This window comes from Trichoderma breve, chromosome 2, assembly GCF_028502605.1.
Source record: "Trichoderma breve strain T069 chromosome 2, whole genome shotgun sequence".
Taxonomy (NCBI): domain Eukaryota; kingdom Fungi; phylum Ascomycota; class Sordariomycetes; order Hypocreales; family Hypocreaceae; genus Trichoderma; species Trichoderma breve.
Window position 1 is genome coordinate 2,964,645 of NC_079233.1, and position 20,314 is coordinate 2,984,958.

At 53.4% G+C, this 20,314-nt stretch overlaps 6 protein-coding genes across 6 annotated transcripts; 2 read left to right on the forward strand and 4 right to left on the reverse strand.

Annotated features, from left to right (window-relative positions):
• On the reverse strand, positions 1-2,139 carry T069G_03124 (eukaryotic translation initiation factor eIF2A domain-containing protein; the record flags this gene model as incomplete). Its single annotated transcript, XM_056170334.1, has 2 exons — positions 1-1,491; positions 1,555-2,139. The coding sequence occupies 2 exons, from the start codon at positions 2,137-2,139 to the stop codon at positions 1-3; spliced, it is 2,076 nt and encodes a 691-aa protein (XP_056031226.1).
• Positions 2,140-3,820: 1,681 nt separating this feature from the next.
• On the reverse strand, positions 3,821-5,098 carry T069G_03125 (uncharacterized protein; the record flags this gene model as incomplete). Its single annotated transcript, XM_056170335.1, has 1 exon — positions 3,821-5,098. The coding sequence occupies one exon, from the start codon at positions 5,096-5,098 to the stop codon at positions 3,821-3,823; it is 1,278 nt and encodes a 425-aa protein (XP_056031227.1).
• A 3,925-nt stretch (positions 5,099-9,023) lies between these two features.
• Positions 9,024-11,109, forward strand: T069G_03126 (HPC2 and ubinuclein domain-containing protein; the record flags this gene model as incomplete). Its single annotated transcript, XM_056170336.1, has 4 exons — positions 9,024-9,422; positions 9,471-9,646; positions 9,746-10,777; positions 10,836-11,109. The coding sequence occupies 4 exons, from the start codon at positions 9,024-9,026 to the stop codon at positions 11,107-11,109; spliced, it is 1,881 nt and encodes a 626-aa protein (XP_056031228.1).
• Positions 11,110-12,162: 1,053 nt separating this feature from the next.
• Positions 12,163-14,307, reverse strand: T069G_03127 (VHS domain-containing protein; the record flags this gene model as incomplete). The annotated part of the gene is made up of 4 exons (XM_056170337.1): positions 12,163-12,369; positions 12,442-12,923; positions 12,995-13,670; positions 13,765-14,307. The coding sequence occupies 4 exons, from the start codon at positions 14,305-14,307 to the stop codon at positions 12,163-12,165; spliced, it is 1,908 nt and encodes a 635-aa protein (XP_056031229.1).
• Positions 14,308-15,234: 927 nt separating this feature from the next.
• Positions 15,235-16,491, forward strand: T069G_03128 (putative fer4-like domain in RNase L inhibitor, RLI domain-containing protein; the record flags this gene model as incomplete). Its single annotated transcript, XM_056170338.1, has 1 exon — positions 15,235-16,491. The coding sequence occupies one exon, from the start codon at positions 15,235-15,237 to the stop codon at positions 16,489-16,491; it is 1,257 nt and encodes a 418-aa protein (XP_056031230.1).
• A 242-nt stretch (positions 16,492-16,733) lies between these two features.
• On the reverse strand, positions 16,734-19,994 carry T069G_03129 (elongation factor tu GTP binding domain-containing protein; the record flags this gene model as incomplete). Its single annotated transcript, XM_056170339.1, has 5 exons — positions 16,734-16,885; positions 16,954-19,042; positions 19,103-19,208; positions 19,353-19,903; positions 19,971-19,994. The coding sequence occupies 5 exons, from the start codon at positions 19,992-19,994 to the stop codon at positions 16,734-16,736; spliced, it is 2,922 nt and encodes a 973-aa protein (XP_056031231.1).
• Positions 19,995-20,314: the final 320 nt, after the last annotated feature.

Here is a 20,314-nt window from a genome sequence, read left to right on the forward strand (position 1 = left end):
CTAAGATTCACCACCAAGAGACTCCAGCTCCTTCAGAACAGATGCCTTAGTGTGAATCTTCTTAAGCTGGGTATCCTCCAGTTTCTCACCACCGGCATGTCGCATCTCCAGGTCTTCAATGGCTCTAACCTTCTTCTGAAGACTGCGGATCTTCTTGGCGTTGGGGTTCTGCGATGCCGGCTCAGTGGGGGCATTGGGAGGAGGGCCGGACTGGTGGTGTTGCTGCTGTTGCTGCTGTCCGTTTTGGCCTCCGTTCTGGCCACGGGCGCCTTGCTGGGTGTTGCTTCGACTGCGATTTCCCATGTTGTTTCGAGAGCGGCTTCTGAAGCCGCGGCCGTTCTGGTTGCCACCAGCCGGGCCGCGCCTCTCGGGGCTGCGACCTTCGTGGCCTCCGTACTCCTGCGGTGGCGGGGCAAGGCTGGCCCCTCCGTTAGGTTCGGGCTCCAGCTTGCCATCGGGCTGGTTGTTCTTCTTGCTGCGCTTCTTCTTGTTCTTCTTGGCAGAGCCATCGTCATTAACAGGCTCCGCTCCGGGCACGGTCCGTACAGTCGGGACGTTGCCCTCGGCCAGCTCAGCGCCAGGGACGGCACGTCGAGCCCGGCCGAATCCATTGGCGCTCACGTTCTGGGTGCCGTTGCTGACGACGTGAGCGGCTCCGCCCTCGTCCTCGCGCTTGAAGTGAAGCGGCGTGGCCAGTCCACGAGCACCGGGGGGTCGGTAAGCTCCAGCAGGCTTGCTGGGAGCCTTGACATTGCTGAGGAAGGTCGCCGCGGACGCGTGAGCGGCCGGGATAGAGCTGAGGGGGTCTCCACCCTCGATGCTGGCTTCATCAGCGGGTCGCCACAGAACGCTGTACAGCTCGACCATATCTTCGTTGTACATGAGTCCACCCGTGACGTGCCACAGCTTGACGCCGTTGTCGACTCGCAGTCGCGGAGAGGTCGTGGCCGTCATGATGTAACGGCTATCGGGGCTCCATTCGCACACGCTCGGGTTGCCGCTCTCGATGGTGCAGACCTTTCGGTTGTCCTTTTCGAGGTCGTACACGTCAATCTGGCCGGCAAGATTGCCGAAGCCGGCAACGAGGACGAAGCGGCCGGTGGGCGAGAAGTTGATGGTGTTGCGGGGTCCGAGGGGGAATGAGTGCACGGCAACGCCGCGGTCGTTGAAAATAGTCGTCTTGGCTGGCATGTAACCATATACCACGCCAAACTGTCGCGACGAAGGCGACCACGAGACGTCGTGAATCGGGCCCTCCTTGTCCAGGGTCACGCGAGCATCCAGAGTGCCGTTGGTGCTCAGCAGATATAGAGTCGTCTCTCCGTAGTAACTCTTGCCGGATCGGTCCACGTCGGTCTGAGCCAGGACCAGGAGGCTGGATCCCCGCTTGTTCCACTTCAGCTGCACTTTGTCTCCCTTGAAAAAGGTCTTTTGCGAGATGGGGCTCTGGAATGCGGGCACTTTGAAGACTTTGACGGCGGCCGGTGCTCCCTAAGTTTTCAATTGTTAGCAGACAACGACAACAAATAACATCGGACCGCTGGTGAAGCTTACCTTGCGCTCAGGGATAAAGACAGCCACTGCGTGTTCCTGGCCCGGGGCTAAGGCAAAGTTGGTAGCGCCTTCGACGCGCAGCTTGTTCCACACCGTGACGAGGTCATGGCTCTGGAAGAACTGCACTTCGTTGGTGACGAGACGGGCGCAGTAGGCTTCGTCGGCGGTGTACTGCAGGTTCCAGCCGCCCTGCTGCTTCTGGACGAACTGGCCTACGGGCACCTTGGCGGCAGCGTCGACGCCCTCCTCCACGGTGCGCCAGACCTTGAGGTTCTTGGTCGCGTCTCCGGCCTCGTCCTTGGCGGGCCGCTCCCAGGTGATGACAAAGGTGCCCAGGGGCGAGAAGCCGAGCTCGTAGACGTTGACAATGGGCAGGTTGAGGATGACCTGGCCGCTGGTGGTGTTGACCACGTGGAGGGCCTCGGGAGTGGCCCAGCCAAAGAAGCGGCCACAAGGCGAGTAGGCACAGCACCGCAGGTTTCCCTCGGGCTTGGTGAACCCAGAAAGGGGCTCGTAGACCGGAGCGGCGTCAAAGACACCAATGGTCTTCTGGGTCCGGTAGGCGAACTGCAAAGGGGATGCCATGGCTAGTCAAAGTCACAGAAAATAATTGATTGGCCTTGCAGTTGGTCTGGATGATGCCGGTTCTTTGCAAAAATCAATGTTCTTGTCTTGGCTTCTTTTTTCTTTTTATCGATCAATTGAACCGTTCTTCTTCTTATCTGCGGGTAAATTGCGCAGATGAGCCAAAAAAGGGGTTGTTTTGATGGACGATGGGAACTCTCCGCACTGCAGAAGATCCTGACAGGCTGTGCAGAAAAAAAAAAGCGGAAGCTGATGGAATTCGCCTGCGCCCGTCGGTTCAACAATTATGTTTCTATCGTCGTTGTCGGGACTGCAGCAGAAATTCCAAGCGTAGAATCTCTTTCTTTTCTTTTTATTTTCTTTTTTTATGTCTTTGTCGGCGAACCAGGGGCTTCTTCCTTTGGTCGCTGTCGTGATGCGTCACTGCCGTGTGTCGATCGACGAGGTTTCGGCGGGCACGGGCACGAGCGGAACTGATTGTTCTCGACGAAGAAAAAAAGAAAATAATCGACGATGCAACGCGCTGCAAATCAGAAGTCCGAAGCACAGGAGCGAGAAGAGAGAAGAGAAGAAAATTGCAAGCACCCAAGGCGAGGGGAGGAAGTTGGCTGGCGACGGCGGTGCCGTGTTGCTTGTGGGCTGGAGAGGAAGAAGAAAGAGGCGGCAAAAGTGTGGGCGAAGTATTTTTCTTTTTTTCTTTTTTCTTCCCACTCCCTCCCCCCCACCGCCACGGCAAGGCTTCAGGCCAAAAGTTGCCAGTGCAAAAGCCAAGTCCCCCAGAGGCACGCTAAAGGCCTGGCGAATCCCTGGGCTTGGGACGGAATGGCCATTGGTGCCCGGGCAAGCCTGGCCAATCACCGTGTGTCACTGTCGAAGCCCTGAAACTCAGCACGGGCGTTGCTGGATTATCAGATGCATCCCGTTTGAATCCTGCCCGTATTACTTGCTTGCTTATTGCTGGATGTTGAACGAATGCTAGGGATATCATTGGTACTCTAGTAATTGACTCATTTAACTGAATTATTTCTCATGGCATCTATTTCACTCGAGTCTTCATATTCCCACTTTCTCGTGGATTTGCTGAGCTGGCCAAACAAAAGACCTCAATACATACTGATAAGATCATGTACATCCTCATTGGACGTCACCCGACGCACAAAGCCCGATGCAGTAAATCAACTCCATATGAGCTGGCAGCATCGACTCCCAATGCGCAATGCGCGAAATCCATCGGGTCCCTCGCATAAGGGCTGGATCCCATAGCAACCCAGCAGCCGAGGAACAACTCAGAACTCATATATACACCGGTTCGTTAGTGTTGGCCTAAGCGGCCTAAGTAGATTAATCTGTGTACACGTCATGAGGCTAGTCGATGTGATGGGTGCCAGACAGTGCCGGAATCCACGTCAGCGCAGCCCATTTGCCATACGGTGCCTTTAACACGGCCTATATCTGGGTACAGGTAGCATATGAACCTCTCGATGGCTTGCACATAAGCTGTCCAAGGCGGAATTGTCACATTGCCCATAGTCTATGCTTTTCTTATCTTGTTGATAACATGTAGCAATTAAACAGGTGCTAGCTCATGTTCAAGATTGCACGGATATGCTGAAAAGGAATCGTGGCTAAGAACAGCACATTGGCGGTATCAACGGTAACAAGCCTGCTTCTTTTTCACTGCCTACCTCACTTGCAGCTTCTCGCGCCATCCACCCTTCTCAAACAGCCAGAGGGCTTCCACGGCATACGCCCTGCTGCCCCTGTGCCCGCCCTCGCCCATGCTTGCCTCAGCCAGACTCTCTAGCACCCGTCCCTCCTTGACAGCACTCCAAATTCCCATTGCGATTGGATGATTCAGAGTCGTTCCCCATTCGCCGCGTCCCAGACGATACAAGATGCGGCCTAGAGTTTGAAAGGCTATGCAGCGCTGCGCCGGCACAGCGCTTCTTGCCAGTCTAGCGAGCTCTGTGATCGTGTAGCCAGCAGCCTCGGGGGCTTCTCCGTGGTGATGCAGTCCTTTGGACGAGGGAATCGACCGGCTCACTCGCGGCGACAGGAAACGACCTCGGAAATCGAAGCGCAATGCTGAAACACTGATCTCGGGATGGGGATAGTATGGCGAGTCTTTATCGGCGGGACTATCTTGGGTGGGAACAGGCGCCATCCAGGCCAGCTTGCTCGGATCGGCAGGGAGATTGGGGAAGTATTTTTCGTGCAGCGTGGCAAGGAAATTGGGATCCGAAGGGTCTAGGTCCGGGAGGCTCGGGGGGACAGGGAAGTGTGTTGATTTCGGAAGGTCGGTAATTGGGAAGAGGTCTGGCGGGATTTGAGATGGCTCCCGATCTTCATCGTAGTTATCAGCGATTTTCTTAGTTGACTTTGTCTGGGCAGCAGCAGCAGCAGCAGGAGAAGGAGATGTTGATTTAGGCTCTGATTTGGGTTCGACGACGTCTGCACTCTCGTCCTCAACAGTGGCTGCTTTTGGCACGTCTTGAAAGCGAACCTTCGGAATCACAGGCGATGAAGATGAAGCTTCCTGCGGTTCTTTCGGTTCTTGTGGTTCTTGCGGTTCAGGTATATTAAATGGCGAATTTGGATCAGGCTCGTCAATGTTGGCTCTTTGAAGCAGACGTTGGATGAGCGCCGGGTTCAATCCCTTCATTATGTCTTCCTGCGCCTGCGATATCTCTTGAGGCGTCATGTCGTTGATCTTTTGCTGATTTTCTCTATCTATTCGCCTTCTCTCGACCTCTTCAAAGCTCTGTGACTGGTTCGGCTCCTGTGGTTGCCCAGGCTGCGACGCACCGCCATTTCGCTGCTGCTTGAACGCTGATGGTTTCCATCGTCGCTTGTGCTGGGGAAACCCGGTCGACGAGATGGGGCCCGAAGGGAACTCGACCGGTTTCGATCCCTTTTCGCTTCGTTCGACAATGTCACCAATGAGCAGCGTGGGATCCATGTTTGTCGATGGGCGCAGCTGTACAAATGTATCCTGCTTTGATTTGCTGCTTGGTAAGAGTTGGGATTCAAGAAAATGATGGTGGGGCAAAGATGAAAGCTTAGCCTGCCCCATCCATATCGATAAGCACATGTCCGCAAACCAACAAGCTCACCACTGTAGAAGGTCATTAACAATGAGTGCCTGGGCAGCACGATTCGCACGGAGCGCTCTGCACAGCGCACGCATTCTGTTACAATCTGCAGGGTGACATGGAATGCGTGGATCCGCGCGTGGTTAGTTGCGCGTTAATTTTAATTTACCTTGCGCTGTATCCCTCTGTAGATCAGCGCTGCCAAACAAGGTACCTGTTGCCTGGGCTGCTGGCTGCCTAGGCGGGCGATGACATTGAGGCAAGCCGCCATGAAGGAGCAAGTTTCCCTCGCGCTGTGGCTGTTCCCAGTCACATGCAAAAAAAGAGGTGATGCAGAGGGGGGAAGTCCACCAATGTGATGAGTAGAAGCCGTAGCGCATCGCGGATATTCAAGTGATTCTCTGATGATGGTTAGCTACTCTATCACCTAGGTAGCATTGTGGCATTTGGTGAGTTGCATTATTCGGAGCAGGCATCGAAAGCCTCCAAGGCTTACTCGCACGGCAGTTCGCGCCTGTAAATAAGACCCGAGGTACCTCGTATATTTTGCGGCTGGCCGTGGAACAAGGACCCCCACGATTGGCCGAAGCGTTTACAATTCTAGATCAAATCTAGAGTTTCGGAGCCCAGCCAGCCAGCACCGCCACACCTGCATTAGTGCCACGCGGGTTCCCAGCAAGCAGCGCATGACAGGGGCCCTAATTGGCAAGACGGGCGAGGATAAAGGAAAAAGGTTCAGGCGTGCATTTGGGTGAGACAGCATCGTGGCAATGCGTGTGTTCGCCGGTCACATATCACCCATTTGTACTGTATCATACTGTAATATTAATACTGAGCGGTTGAACGGATGCGCAGTTTTCTCCCTGCGTGCCGCTTTTCTGGCGAAATCCGAAAAAGTACAAGAGACGGAGTGATCGGCGACAGCGAACAGCCAGGGTGACCTTTGGTAGGAGCCTAAAAGGCAGTTAGGGGCATGCAAAGCTTACCTGAACAGAACTTTGTATTATTTCATTTTATTACAATGCATTGGTAAGACGGCTGAAAAAAAGCAAATAAAAGAAAAGAAAAACAAACCGGTGCTGACAGCATACTACCTGTAGATGCTACATATACGGGCACGTTGAAAGATGACGTTGATGCGCAGGGGAATTTAATATGAAGAAGAAATGGAAAAAGCCCGCCGTTTGCAAGGGCAGCGGCTGGATTAGTAGGGAATGGATGGCTGCAGCGTTTTAGCGAGGCGAGACCCCAAGTGTCTCTGTAGGTTCCGTGTTTTTAGGGGGAGACAAGAAAAAAATTACAGCATGAACAATTACAAGACATGCATGACAGGTACAACAGGTGATGTTTCACCTATTTCTCATTTTTCATTCTTTTGTTCTATTTAGGCTAGATCTCCTTGGCTACTAATTCCTTTTTCTTTTCGTTTTTTTACTTCTTGTATGAGTTTTCCTTTTTCCAACCATGGATGTCAATTCTGCGACCGACACGGCGCACCTGATGCCACCGTCACTGACGGCCCGCGCCTGCCCTATCTGATGCCACCAGCCAGAATCCAAAAGACGGTAGCGTGTGGGGCTCGGCTTCAGGCCTGGTCTTTTTCCGGAATCTGGTGCATGCAGCCATGAGCACGGAAAAAGCAACAGCCCCGCTCTTTCCTGCTGCAGCGCGCTTCTCGGGTCACTAAAAGCCTCTGGGTCGCTAAGAGCGTGCCGCGTCTAATCTGCATTCTGATTGGTCAGCTGGGCGATCTCCCCCCTACTTGCACTGTATTTGCGCATCTCGAAAGTGCCCTAGCGTCGCCTTCCTTCCCCCCCACACACAGCAACTTTGTTAGGGGACTCTGGGGTGCCGCAAGGCACGGCCAGTACATGGATCAGGCCACGCTACTGTGCCTGTTTCTCAACCTTGCATCCTGAATTCTCCGGCACCGACCGTCCAGGCCTGATTCACCGTCCGATCGCTGATTCGAGCACAGTAGCGGTACTTAAGGACGGGGAGCGCATGTGATTGCGGCTGAGGTGATTTGCTGCCGGTGGGAATCTCATGGCCATGTGCGTCTGCAGTGGCTTGGCAATCAATCAACCCTTTCTCTACGTATCTGCACCATCTCGGGACTGCAGACTGGATGGAGCTGGAGTCTAAATGCCACTAACTGCTAGCGGACGTAGTACTAGCAGTGGCTACTATCCTCTTAGTACAGGTAGGGAGCAGATTTGGTAGGCAGATACTGCTTGGCTAGTAGTCCCGTGATCCGACGCTAATACCCTGGATATGTGTCCTTGGGCCCTGGGCTAGCCTGTCAAATAAGAGGACTGGAGCGCCAACTTCGGCTCGCATCTATCGACTTGTTGCACTATTGCCGGGTCTTTGTTAGTACATACATGCCCTCCCAACATGCTAACATGCTCGTACATGGCCAGCTGGACCTGTACTGTACTGTACATAGTAGGTGGTAGTACTGCTGACCTAGTGCTCCTAGTAGTAGCCTGACTGAACTTCCCACCCCCGTTCCACCACAACGTCCATCAATTCGTCGTGCTGGTTCGATACTTATTATTTCGCTCCGTGTTCCCCGTACTGTGCCGCCTTCGCCGCATAAAAAATCCAAGACAGACAAGTCCATTGAATTTGCTGTTTTTGTTCATACCGGTACCCCCCCTTGGCGCTGCGACCCACGCCCAGCCCATCCCAGCCCGTCTTTGCTTAATTCAACCCGACTTGCCTCCAGCATTGGCATTCATTCAACGGAGCGGCCTGTCCTGAGAGGTACTCATACCTACTTGACCGTCGAATAATAGTGACCGAAGACAACCGATGCAGTTTTTCCCAGGCCAAAAACACGCGCTGGCCGCCCCGTTTTTCTCGCCTTTTGTTAGAAAATCAGAATTGCTATCCTATATTGTCGCCATCCCCAAATCGTGCCGAGCTGGCAAATCCCCCATCATTTCCCCCTCCCTCCTCTTTTTTTTTCCCTTTCTCTTTCTTGTTCCTCCATCCGCCTCTCCCCTTTTCTTTTGCCTCACCTTCACCTCCTCTCTCTCTCTCCCCAACCACAACCACGCACTTTTAATTTTTCCATCAAATCTCGCTCCCGTGCAGCGCCCGCGCCATCGCCAAAACTTGCATCCCTCCAGCCTGGCCCTGCTGCACGCCATTCCAGCTGTTGCAACCGCTGCAGCCCCGCATCCTCAGTGCATCCGTCAGGCCGCCGCGCATCGCATCATCCGCTGGCCCAACTTCAACCTGTTCCGTTTGTGAGGCTATTCGCAAGTTCCCAAGGCCAGACTCCGGCTCCACTCGTCACGTTTCCACTCCGGCTTCCGGCCACTCACGTAACGTCACACTTTCCGCACCGCAGCCTCGTTGAATTGACGCGCTTTGCCGTTTGATTTCATTTGCATTTGCATTTGCATTTCATTTGCAAGGCTGTCGGTCATTTCAAACACACTCGTTGCCTTTTTTGATTGGGGGTTCTTGATCTTTATTGGTTGTGTCTCATCGGGTTCTTTCTTTTTTTTTTCTTCTCCTCCCTTTTCCATTTTAATCTTCACCTCTTCTTCTGTTTTTTTATGTTGTAATACATAATATTCCGTCCTCTGCGAAATCACCGAGCCTCGCCCGGAATTCCCTCTCCATCTCCATATCTCGGCCACTAGAAAAAACGACAGATTGCCCTTCGCAGCCAACATCCACCTTTTCCGGTCCGTGTCTGAGAGACAGTTGCGCTGCCGCCAGGTCACATCTTGACGGCAGCCTCCCCATCGCCTCCAGCTTCGCGTCAGCCCTACTATGGCTGCTGTCGGCGACGCATCGACGCGATTCGACTCCTCCGCCGGCGAACTCTCTTCTCCCCCTTCAGGCTCCCTCTCAGAACCCGGGTCGCCCTCTCACGGGGCTGGCCGCCGTCCCAACGTCGCGAAAGACGGCTCAAAGATCGAAATGGAGGAAATCGTCGTCAGCGGCGACCAGAACCCGCAGTACTCGCAGCAGTATCCGTCGCAGCCCCCTCCTGGCGGCTCTCCTGGAACCGCCCCGGGCTCTCGAAGCCAGGCGCAAAAGAAATACTCGTACATCGACGGCGAATGGGTGCAACTAACAGCAGCGGGAGTACCCCGCAAAAAGCCGGGACGCAAGCCCGGCTCCGTGGTCAAGCCAAAGGCTCCTGCAGACGGATCCGAAGCGCCCAAGGTTCGCAAGCCTAGAAAGTCTCGAGATGCGGAAGCGCCGCCCGTCCAGCGCAAGAGAAAGTTAGCGCCTGCCTCTGATGTCGATACCGATGCGCCCAGTCCAAGGCCACTCGCCCCTGCTGCAGCGCCTGGACTGTCTTCTTCTTCTCCTTCTCTTCACCCTCAGCTTGGAGAGCCTCTGTCTTCCACGCCCCAGCATCAGTTACAGCAGCTGCCTGATAGACGGTATTCACCCAAGATGCAGAAGCGAGAAGGCTATCCTAGCTCCATGCAGAGTATTCTAAATGCCGACCCGCCGCCAGTTACTCGATCACCGTCAAACAGCATCGCCAGCCCTACATCCATACCCGTGCGCACCAGCGGCCAGAGTTACGATCCCATCCGAGGCAACTATGATCCCGTCCGAGAAACCATAACTTCGCATTACTCTTCAGCGGCTGGGTCTCCGCGAGCCACCCTAGCTGTTCAGCCATCACACCGCTCGCCGTCTATTGCCAGCATGATTGAGCCACAGCCGTCCACCAAGGCATCGCCTAGTCAATCCCACCAGCCATACCCGCCTGCAGTGCCTCAGTCTCGCCTGCAAACTCAAGAGGCTACCCCGCTACCGCCTTCCCCGTCCTATGTGCCCAAGACAACAGCTTCCACGCCAGCTCAAACTCCCGCATTGAAGCCTGCGGTCCCAGAGATAAAACGTGACGCCCCCACACCTACGCCTCCAGCGCCACGACCAGTCATCGACCACGCAAACTTTACCACAATTGCAAACGGGCCTGTGAAGAAGGTGTCGCCGAAGCAAAAGCCCATCACCGGCGTCTCGACACCAAAGACGGACTATCTGGATGAGACAATAATGGAGATGGACGAGAGATCGATTCTCGACTTCGGCAGAGCCCGCCCCGGCGAAGAAAAGGAGACGCCCACCATCGTCCTCACCATTCCCATCTCTGCGGGAGAAACTAACAAATACGTAAATTTTATGCGTATGGCAGAGGATCAGTACGGCTGGGATGCCTTGCATCCCCGTCTTGCCGCCGACCGAGACCGCAAAGCTCGAATTGCTGCAGCGGCCGCGTCCCTGGAGAAGGTCGAATCCGGCCGTGAGTCTGGTGATGAGATGTCAGTCGACTTGTCCGATGCTGAAGGCAGCAATCCCGAAAACGGTGGAGTGAGTGGCGCCGATGCCCAAGCCAAGCCAAAGAAGAAGCGAAACTTCAAGGAGGACCAATACGACGTGGATGACGACTTTGTGGACGACTCTGAACTGCTCTGGGAGGCTCAAGCTGCCGCCAGCCGAGATGGCTTCTTCGTTTATTCGGGCCCCTTAGTTCCCGAGGTTGAGAAACCAGCTGCGGGGTATGTATCGATCTCATCCCAGATTTATCATTTTCACTTGCTAACTCAGACACTATAGACACGAGGAACGTCCTAAGCGCGGACGCGGTGGACGAGGCAGTCGAGGCGGCGGCCGAGGAGGCGCGACAAGAGGAGGAGCCACCACTGGACGCGGTGGCGGTCCAGGTTCCCGAGGCGGTGCCGTCACACGGAAACCTCGTATCACGAAGTCCGAAAAGGCGCAACGAGAGCGGGAAAAGGCAGAAAGAGAGAGCATGGCCAAAGCATCATCCAACGGATACCCTCTCCAGCCCACCACCCCGTCATTATCCGTCCGCGAGCTTGGTTCTTAGAAGAAGAAACGAATGGCGAATGATGATTGTCGACGCTCTCCCAGAAGGACGAAATTACGGAAGTTGTGAACGTTTCAAGAAGCTATTCAGCAGCTTTTCTAATTCCCAGCAGGCCTGTGCGATTAATATTAGCGACCGACGCACGATTTTATCTCGTTTGCGCTTTGCAGCCATGGGCTGGCTGATTGATGCTCTTTTTGTTTTTTCGCTCCCCCCTCTGGACGGCATCCTGGAAGTCCTGCGAACAACTAAACGACAAGGGGGTCATACCGAACCTGATTACCACTCGTCACGAACCGAGCATCTCTGTGTTAAAAGAACCTTTTTTTCCTTCATCATTTGCGGCACGATAATCTCCTGCCTTGGCACAGACATTGTTTGATTTTCTTTTTACAGCTTTGTTTTTGTCATCTTTTTCTCCATTGGCTTGTTTTTTTTCCTTTCTGTCTGGGAATTGTATCAAGGAGGGACATCTGGGCTGACGGCGGCGTTTACACGGATGATGGAAACATTGTGGGAGGAGACTGCGTGAAGGGGAGAAAGAGTATTCAACTGGGTTCAGACCTGACAGGATGGAATGCCGTTCACTTTTGGGTCATGTGCATAATGGGGCGTGAAAATAGATGGCCGTTTCTGTGTTTTTTTCTGACCGGCTTTGTTGATTTTTTTTACTACTCTACTTTCTACTGTTTTTGTTTCCTTTTTCACTTCTCTTATCATTTGTGTTCTTTCATTTTCATCTTTTTCTTTTTTTTTTTTTCCTTTAATTATTATTGAGATGACGAAGAGACATGTATGGGGAAAAAAATAAATTTTCAAGCGCTATGCCTCCGCCCAACGAAGCTCTCCCTCTAGTAGCGTCCCAGGCAAAAAATACTCTTTTCTGTATACAGAAACAGACTAAAATAGACAATTCTCTTCTTCACTTTTTCCATCCTCCACCTCCATATATATATGTCAAAGTGTGAAATTTTGAAGAAACACTAAGAAATTGAAAAGAAGAAGAAGAAGAAAGAAGAAAGAAGAAGAAATGGTAATGAGTTAAAAAGATATTTACGCCAGGCTAAATTCTGCAATCTCGCCCATCTCATTCTTCACCTCCTCGCCGACCTTGTACGACGCTCGCCAGCGAAGCTTGACGGAGTCGACGCGCTGGTTCCTGTTGCCGGTGTGCCAGACGTCGACTTCTTGGGTGACGCCACGGCTCTGCTTGGGGGCGAGGGAGCGGCCTGTTTGGGGTTTGAGTTGGAGTTCGTAGCCCTGAGTGACTTTGAGTTAGCAATTGAAGAGGGGTTCGAATCAGGGGCTTAAAGGGGGTTGTTAGACGTTTACCTTTGTGACGGCTAGTTGGAAGTGTAGCTCATTAATAGGTTGCGCGGTGTTGTTTGAAAAGGCAAACACAATGTTGATGGAGTTGCTAACGGCCGTGCTGCGCTTCGCCAGAAAGTCGGTTCTCAAGCCAGAGTTGCTGGCGGTTCCCCTATGCTCCCTAGGCTTGGCGGGCGCCGATTCGGCGGGCAGCGCAGAGGAAAAGTTCCATTCGTCGTCGTCGTTAGACACGGCCGCGGGTTGAGGCGCGGGAGGGCCGGTGGAAAAGGAGGCAAAGGCGTTGGACACGGCTGGAGGAGGTGATTGCTGCTGCTGCTGCTGCTGCTGCTGCTGCTGGAAGTTGGGCTGGGGCGTGACGGACTGTGAGGCGGGAGGAGATGTGAAGGAGGCAAACTGGGAGAACGGAGGCGGCGTGTCGTTCTGTCCAGCTCCTCTGGCGGTGCTTCCTTGGGTGAGGGAGGATAGTAGCGCGGGCCCAGGAATATCTAATACATCAAGTTAGCTGTCAAGAGTTCCTTCATACACACATGAGCGACATCAAAATTGTATGGCTTACTCTGATTCGCACCAAATCCCAAGGCAATGCCGCCGCCCTGTCCATACGTGCTCGACTGGCCGCTAATGTCCAAGCCGAGGAGATCATTCTCCAATCCGCCAGCCTGTGATGAACCTGCACCGTTGCTGCCGTTGTTCTGCGAAGCATCGCCATCAAAGTCTATAAGTGACAACTCGTTTGCCGCCGAGTTCGATCCCGACGGCTGCGACGGCAGAGGAACGCCGGCTGCGACTTTAGCAGCACCTTCGAGGTCGCCCTTCTTCATGAGCTTATAGCGCTCGACTGTACGGTGTATGCTGTCATTAATCTCCAGCAGCCTGGCCACGGCCTCGTGATCGTCGGACTCCTCTTCACACATCTTCTGGATCTTGGGCTGGGCGCTCTGCAAGGCGGCGGCGAGCTCGCTGAAAACGTCGCCATCCTGCATCTTGTCTCCAGGTTGGAACGCCGCGAGGCGCTCTTCTAGTAGTCTTGCCTTGGCCTGGATCTTGCTGACGTCTTCGGCCGCCTTGGCCCGGTAGTCTGTCTTAGATCTAGTATCGTAGCCGGCCATGACCTTCATCAGGCGGTTGGCTTCCTGGAGATCCTCGGGCGTGCCCCGGCGAATGAGCTCCTGCAGCTTGGCTGATTGCGCTTCTCGCTCTTCTTCCTCCATTTCCTCGGCCGATTTCAGATTCTGTCAACCAGATGAGTTATTAGCATCTTATCCATGCATCATACCAGCACAATTGAACTAAAGGCGCATCTGCCGAAGAGGTACCAAAACTTACATCGCTGGGGTTCAAAACAGCAGCATCTTCCCTCCGCACCTCGGGAAACATGTAGCCCTTGTAGCTGAGCAGGCGGTGCATGTCCCGGATGAAGCCCAAGTCGTCCTTGTAGCGGCTCGTCTCGCATATCGTCATGCGCCACTCCTCCACCAGCTCAAGAATCTTGGCCTGGACGCGGGTCGGGCGGATTGGGGGGCGTTCCGGGAATCTCCGCACCAGCTCGTTGAGGAACTCCTTGGTGCTGATCTGCAGGTGGAAAGGGTAGCCGCAGTTCTTGACGCAGATGTCGAGCAGGCTGAGGGCAAGCAGGGCGACATTGGGGTTGCGGTGGTTGACGAAGCCGACAATGGCCGTGGCAGCCTCGCGAGGGGCGGTGCCCTTTTTGCTGTTGATCAGGTCCGAGATCTCGAGGTTGAGCGCCAGGTTGGGCTCGTAGTTTTCGGGGCTGCAAGCTCCCTGGATGAAGCGCAAGAGCTGAGATGGCGCGCGGCCGACATCTCCCCAGCGGTCGCGGGCCGCCGCGCGAGCAGAGGCAGCTTCCATCCTGTGTATGTTCGAGGTGCTCGCTTGTTCGTCACTCTATCTGTCTGTTTGCTCGCCAGGGTATTGCGCTGGTCTGAAGCTCGAGCTCGCAGTTGTAGGAGTAGAGAGGTAGCTATCGTCTATCTCCTCTTCCTAGAATGCTAGATACACACACGCTGTGAATGAATGAAGTCTCAAGCTGCGAGCGCCGACTCGGTTCGGTCAAGCTGGATCTCGGTCAGAAGTGGCCAAACGACGACGTGGCCGCAGCTGCACAATGGCCGTACCTCGAATGCTGCCTAATCGCAGCTCCTTCAACGCCGCAGTGGTAACGCTGGTTCGTCGACTTGTAGAGCCATTCGCCTCCGCTCTGGCGATGTGGTCACTGTTGCTGGACTGAGTACGAGCTGTCTATTCTAGGTTGGCTGGCGATTGGCTGCCTCTACTGCGGTGATGGAGTTGGGCCATGGTTTATGCACTTATCCGGGGGGTTGGATATTCGCCAGCGGGGGGCTCTTAAGCACCGGCAGCCCGGTGAGAACGGCGGGTACTTTACGAGGGGCATCTTACAGGGCGTCAATCCAAGTTGTACATGAGTGAATTTATTCTACTCAAGGTCCTATGTTGCAATAATTACTCAAAAGAAACTATTAGTATTAATTGTATTCTCTAATATGTATTATTCAACATCACTCTTTGCTCTGTGCAGCACATGTAAAAGCTTCAAAAGAGGTACCTGATCTGGATATGCCTCTTCCGGCTATGGAGGGGTACCTGGAGCTGTTAAACAGACCCCCTTGACCTTAATCACCCCGATAAGAAAAAAATCCTCCTTACATCATCAACCCACCAACAATTTGTGCTTCAACCGCCACCTTCAAGTCGAGACTCTCGCTATTTCTCTTTAAACAAGACGACACTCAGATCTACAACAAATCAAAACAAATCATGGTACGACACAAGAAAGACTTTGCCGCCAGAGGCAAGAAATTCGGCGGCGGTCGTGGCGGCGGTCCTCCTCGCCAACCCCGCCATCGAGACGACGAAGACGCCGAGTCCTCAGCAGGCCGCCCTCTCTTCAAGGCCGCCTGCTGGGATCTGGGCCACTGCGATCCCAAGCGATGCTCCGGTAAGAAACTCATGAAGCTGGGTATGATGCGCGAGCTGCACCTCGGCCAGCGCCATGGCGGCGTCATCATCACTCCCAACGGCAAAAAGGTCATTTCGCCCGCCGACAAAGAGCTTATGGACCAGTTTGGGGCGGCTGTCGTTGAGTGTTCGTGGGCTCGAACCAAGGAGGTGCAGTGGAATAAGGTGGGCGGCAAGTGTGAGAGGTTGTTGCCGTATCTCGTTGCCGCCAACACGGTCAACTACGGCAAGCCTTGGAGGTTGAATTGCGTCGAGGCATTGGCCGCTGCGTTTGCTATTTGTGGTCACTTGGATTGGGCAGAGCAGATTCTAGCACCTTTTTCATACGGGCCGTCGTTTCTGGAGATCAACTCGAGCTTGTTAAAGAAGTATGCAGCTTGTGCGGATGAGGCTGAAGTTAAGAAGACGGAGGAAGAGTGGATGGAGAGGTTGGAGCAGGAATATGCTGAGAGCAGAGAGGAGGGCAATGATATCTGGACCAGCGGAAACACCAACAGGAGGGCGCCAATAGATTCAGACGATGATGAGGAAGAAGAGGATGATGATGAAGACAACTCAGACGACGACGAAAATTCCGAAGAGGAGGGAAGCATAGACGGCATATACCTAGGCAAACGGCCACCCAAACAAAAAGATCAGGATAAAGAGGACGAAGACCAAGAAGACGAAGACAAAGACCCGTACGCCCTGTCAGACGACAGCGACGATGACGCTGCAATGGAGGAAATCCGCCGCAAAGTGCTCGCCTCAAAAACATTCACCAACCCCAATCCCAACACCGATGAGAAGCAAAAGCCCTCGACAATACCCCGTCCACAACAGCGCTTCAAGGCTGACCTGGACATTGAGCCGGATTCTGACAACGACAATGGTGGTGATAGTAGTGAAGATGGGGAGGGCAGCGGCGATGATGATGATGAGTTTGATAATATCATTGCTGCGACGCCGGTCACGGATAGGATAGGGCTGGAGAAGCTGAAGAAGGAGAGGGCGAGGGCCGCGATTACGACGAGGACGTTTTCGTCGAATGTTGTTTCTGCGCCGGGTAGATGGTAGTGATTTGTACATGATATAAATTGAATGACACGATTGATGCAATATGCGAGTACCCTCTATGGTGAAATCTCGTCATTCTATATATGTTTTCTCTTCCCTTGCTAACAACCAATTCATGAGAAGAATGGAATGCCCTTTTCCGTACGTTGCAGCTATATTCGTACACGTCCATCCATATCGTACATATTTTACATGTCTATATGTCATTGCCGCCTCTTTTCTTTTATCAATGCTTGTACATATTACAAACTCCGCCTCTCTTTAATCTCTTCATACGTCTGAATCTGGTCATCTGGCTGGAAATCCTCAAAGTCTTCCAAGCCGATACCGCATTCTGTTCCCTTGCCCATTTCCTGGACATCCTTCTTCACATGCTTCAGAGTGTCTATCTTGCCTGTTTATAAGTTAGCACTCAACTGCTCATCTACATCTGACAATTAGAAAAAGCCATGTTGTACATACCGTCGTAGACTACCTCGCCTCGGCGAAGAACCTTTACGCGAGACGACTTCTTGATGGAGCCGTTTCGGACTCTGCATCCGGCAATGTTTCTAAACACACGCTTCTTGACGTTGATCGGGAAGACCTGCAGCACATCGGCCTCGCCGTTGACACGGAACGAGATATTCATGGGCAAGATGTCAGACAACGCCGCCTTGACGTCGTCAACGACGTGGTAGATGACCTTGTGGTCGAGAATCTTGACCTTGGCCTCTTCGGCTCGCTGCTTGATATGCGGAGGGATGTTGATGTTGAAGTTGACAATGATGCTGTTGGACGTCGCCGCGTGGTCAATGTCGTACTCGGTGATCTGCCCAGCAGAGGATCGCAGGATCTTGGGCTGCACCTCGTGGCTGCCCAGCTCCAGGATGGTTCCGCAAACCGCCTCCACGGATCCAACAACATCCGCTTTGACTGTGAAGTTTTGCGTTAGGATTCCAGTCTCAGCTGATTCTGTAGCGATGTTTGAAGCGCCGTCGGCATCTGCTGCTGCTGCGTCTGCCGCGGCCTTTTCACGCTGTCGCTGTTCCTGCTCTGCGAGTTGGATGGAGCTTTGCTCGCGCTCAGCCATTTCCAAGCGATATTCAACTGCCGTTTTCGCCTTTCCTTCGTCAGGAGATTGGATAATCTGCTCTCCAGCAGTGGGTAGCTCTCGCCAGCCCAGAACCTCGACAGGTGTTCCGGGAGGAGCAGAGTCCAGCTCGAGACCAGCTTCGTTGCGCAGCACACGAATCTTTGCCCAAGTCTTGCCGGCAACAATCAGGTCGCCTGGGCGGAGGGTTCCTCTCTTGACCAAGATGGTCGCGGCTTTGCCCTGAGGCTTGATGCTAGACTCTAGAACCCATCCTTCAGCCATGCCATCATCTTCTGCTCGAACATCCAGGATTTCGGAGAGTGTGACGATATTCTCCTCCAGATCTTCCATTCCCAGACCTGTTTTCCCGCTGACGCAGACAACTTGCACATCGCCGCCGTAGTCTTCGATTTCGACTCCATGGCGAGAAAGATCCGCTTTTACTTGGTCAATCCGAGCATCTTCCTTGTCAACCTTTGTAATAGCGACGATGATGGGCACCTTAGCACTCGTAGCATGCTTCAAAGCTTCGAGAGTCTGGGGCATGACACTGTCATCGGCAGCAACAACGAGCACCACGATGTCTGTCACATTTGCTCCGCGCTGGCGCATCGACAAGAAAGCAGCATGGCCGGGAGTGTCGAGGAATGTGATGGACTTGCCAGACGACATTTTCACAACAAACGCACCAATGTGCTGAGTAATGCCGCCGTGCTCTTGTGCGGCGACAGAGGACTTCCGAAGCCAGTCCAGCAGAGTAGTTTTGCCGTGGTCGACGTGGCCCATTATCGTGACCACGGGAGGACGAGACGGCAAGACTGAGACATCTGTCGGCGGAGGACGAGTTCGGAGATCTCGAAGGGATCCGGTATCAACAGTAGGCTCGAAGCCGTATTCCATGGCAATGAGAGCCGCAGTTTCACCAGTGAAGATTGTGTCGCTAGTGATATTTTCGAAGCCCATTTCCTCCATGTCCTGCAGAAAAGGGGTGACATTTTGCTTCAGAGCTCTGGACAAGTTTGATGCGCTGATATACTCTGGGAGGAATATCGGGACGGCCTGTGGCTCTTCCTCTACGACTTTCTGCTTCTTTGCCTCCTTTTCTGCTTTGCGACGCTGCTTCTGCTCCCAGCGGTGCACGGCTTCGTCATCCCAGTCTTCGTCTTCGTAGGCTTGCGACACTCTTTGTGACTTCTTTCCCTTTTTAGATCGAGGCTTCTCAGGCTCTTGCTGCTCCTCCACTTCAAATCTGGATTTTCTTCTTTGTTTCTGGAGTTGAGTGTCGTCTTCAGTTTTGGGTGTAGATGTAAATGTCTCCCCTAGGGAGTCTCGCTTGTCTTGAGTATCTTGTGTTTTCTTCTTCCTATCCACAGGTTGGTTTTCATTCTTGCTTTTAACCTTTTCCCTAAATCCCGTAGCTCTAGTTTCCAATTCTCCCCAGAAATCTTGAGTAACCGGTTCCTGAGCTGCGGACGGCTGGGTAGTTGAAGCCTTGGGTTCGTGGCCATGCGCATGCGGTCTCGCCCCAAGCTTTACCTTTGTCTTGAGCTTCCGAGATTTGGTGATTTCGTTCCACACACCAGATTGATTTCCACGAGGGTCTACTCCATGCGTGTGTGGGGGTACGTCGGCCTTGCGGTTGCTGAAGGAACCCCATCCAGTTGTTTTGAGGCTGCCGCTTGTTGATCGTGTTGTCTGTTCTCCAGTGGGCTTCCCCGGACGAGCGAAGGTATCACTAGGTATCGATAGCCTCGACGGCTTCTTTACAGCTTCACTTCCCTCAGACTGCGGAGAAGACCAGGACTCTGGGGTTGGCGGAGCGCGCGGCTCTCGGTTGGTTTTGAAGACGTCGGCCAGGACTGATCTTGACTTGGTCGCTTGTGGAGTATTCCTGCGTTGGTTTCCCGTACTCTTTTTAGGCTCGTTGCTTTTAGGCTCGTTCTTTTTGTCTGTCTGCACACTCTCCGTCGCCGCTGATTGCCGCCGGGCCAGTCGCTCGTGCGGCAGCAGTCCATCTGCCGCAGTCGTAGCCCCAGATGCCGTGTCTGCTTTTGCAAATGTGCCCCAACCACCCGCTCTAGTATTAGAGAATGCGCCTGGGAATCCTCCCGTCTTGGGAGGCCCCTCATTGTTTGCAGAGTTGTTGAGACATGCCGTCCGAGACAGCGATCGGGCCTGGCAAGAGAAGACGGCGCTGCGGTCGGTGGCAAGCTCTCGCAGCGCACTCAAAGGCCTCGATGAGGTAGAGGAGGTGGACAGCAATCGTGCATGCTGCGATCCGGCATTAACAGCCAGCTTCTGTCGACAAAGCGTGCACACAAACGGATTGCTGCGATCCTGGATTGTATGATGTCAGTTATCGCACCAGCAATACAGAGCTCAATTGGGCGGCAAAAGTGCAAACCTTCCACGCGCGAGCTCTCAACATTGCAACAAGGAATGGCGATGAAGCTCACGCAAAGCTCCTGCCGACATTGGGTAGAAGAGATGTGTATGAATGGAGATGCTGCTTGAGGATTGCTGGGTCTTTGGTAGAGAGGTTAGCTTTTGTTCTAGGCTTAGCGGGATATATCTTTTTTTTTTTTTTTTTTCCCTTCTGAAGCTCGATGATGAAGTACTTGGAGGGGCATCTCGGGATAAGATTGTCCGCAACTTGTGTAATTTGCTGCAACAACAACTTCTTCATTATTTTTTATTGATTATCTACATCAAATTGATCTTTCCTCTTGGTTTCTCATCTTCATTTCC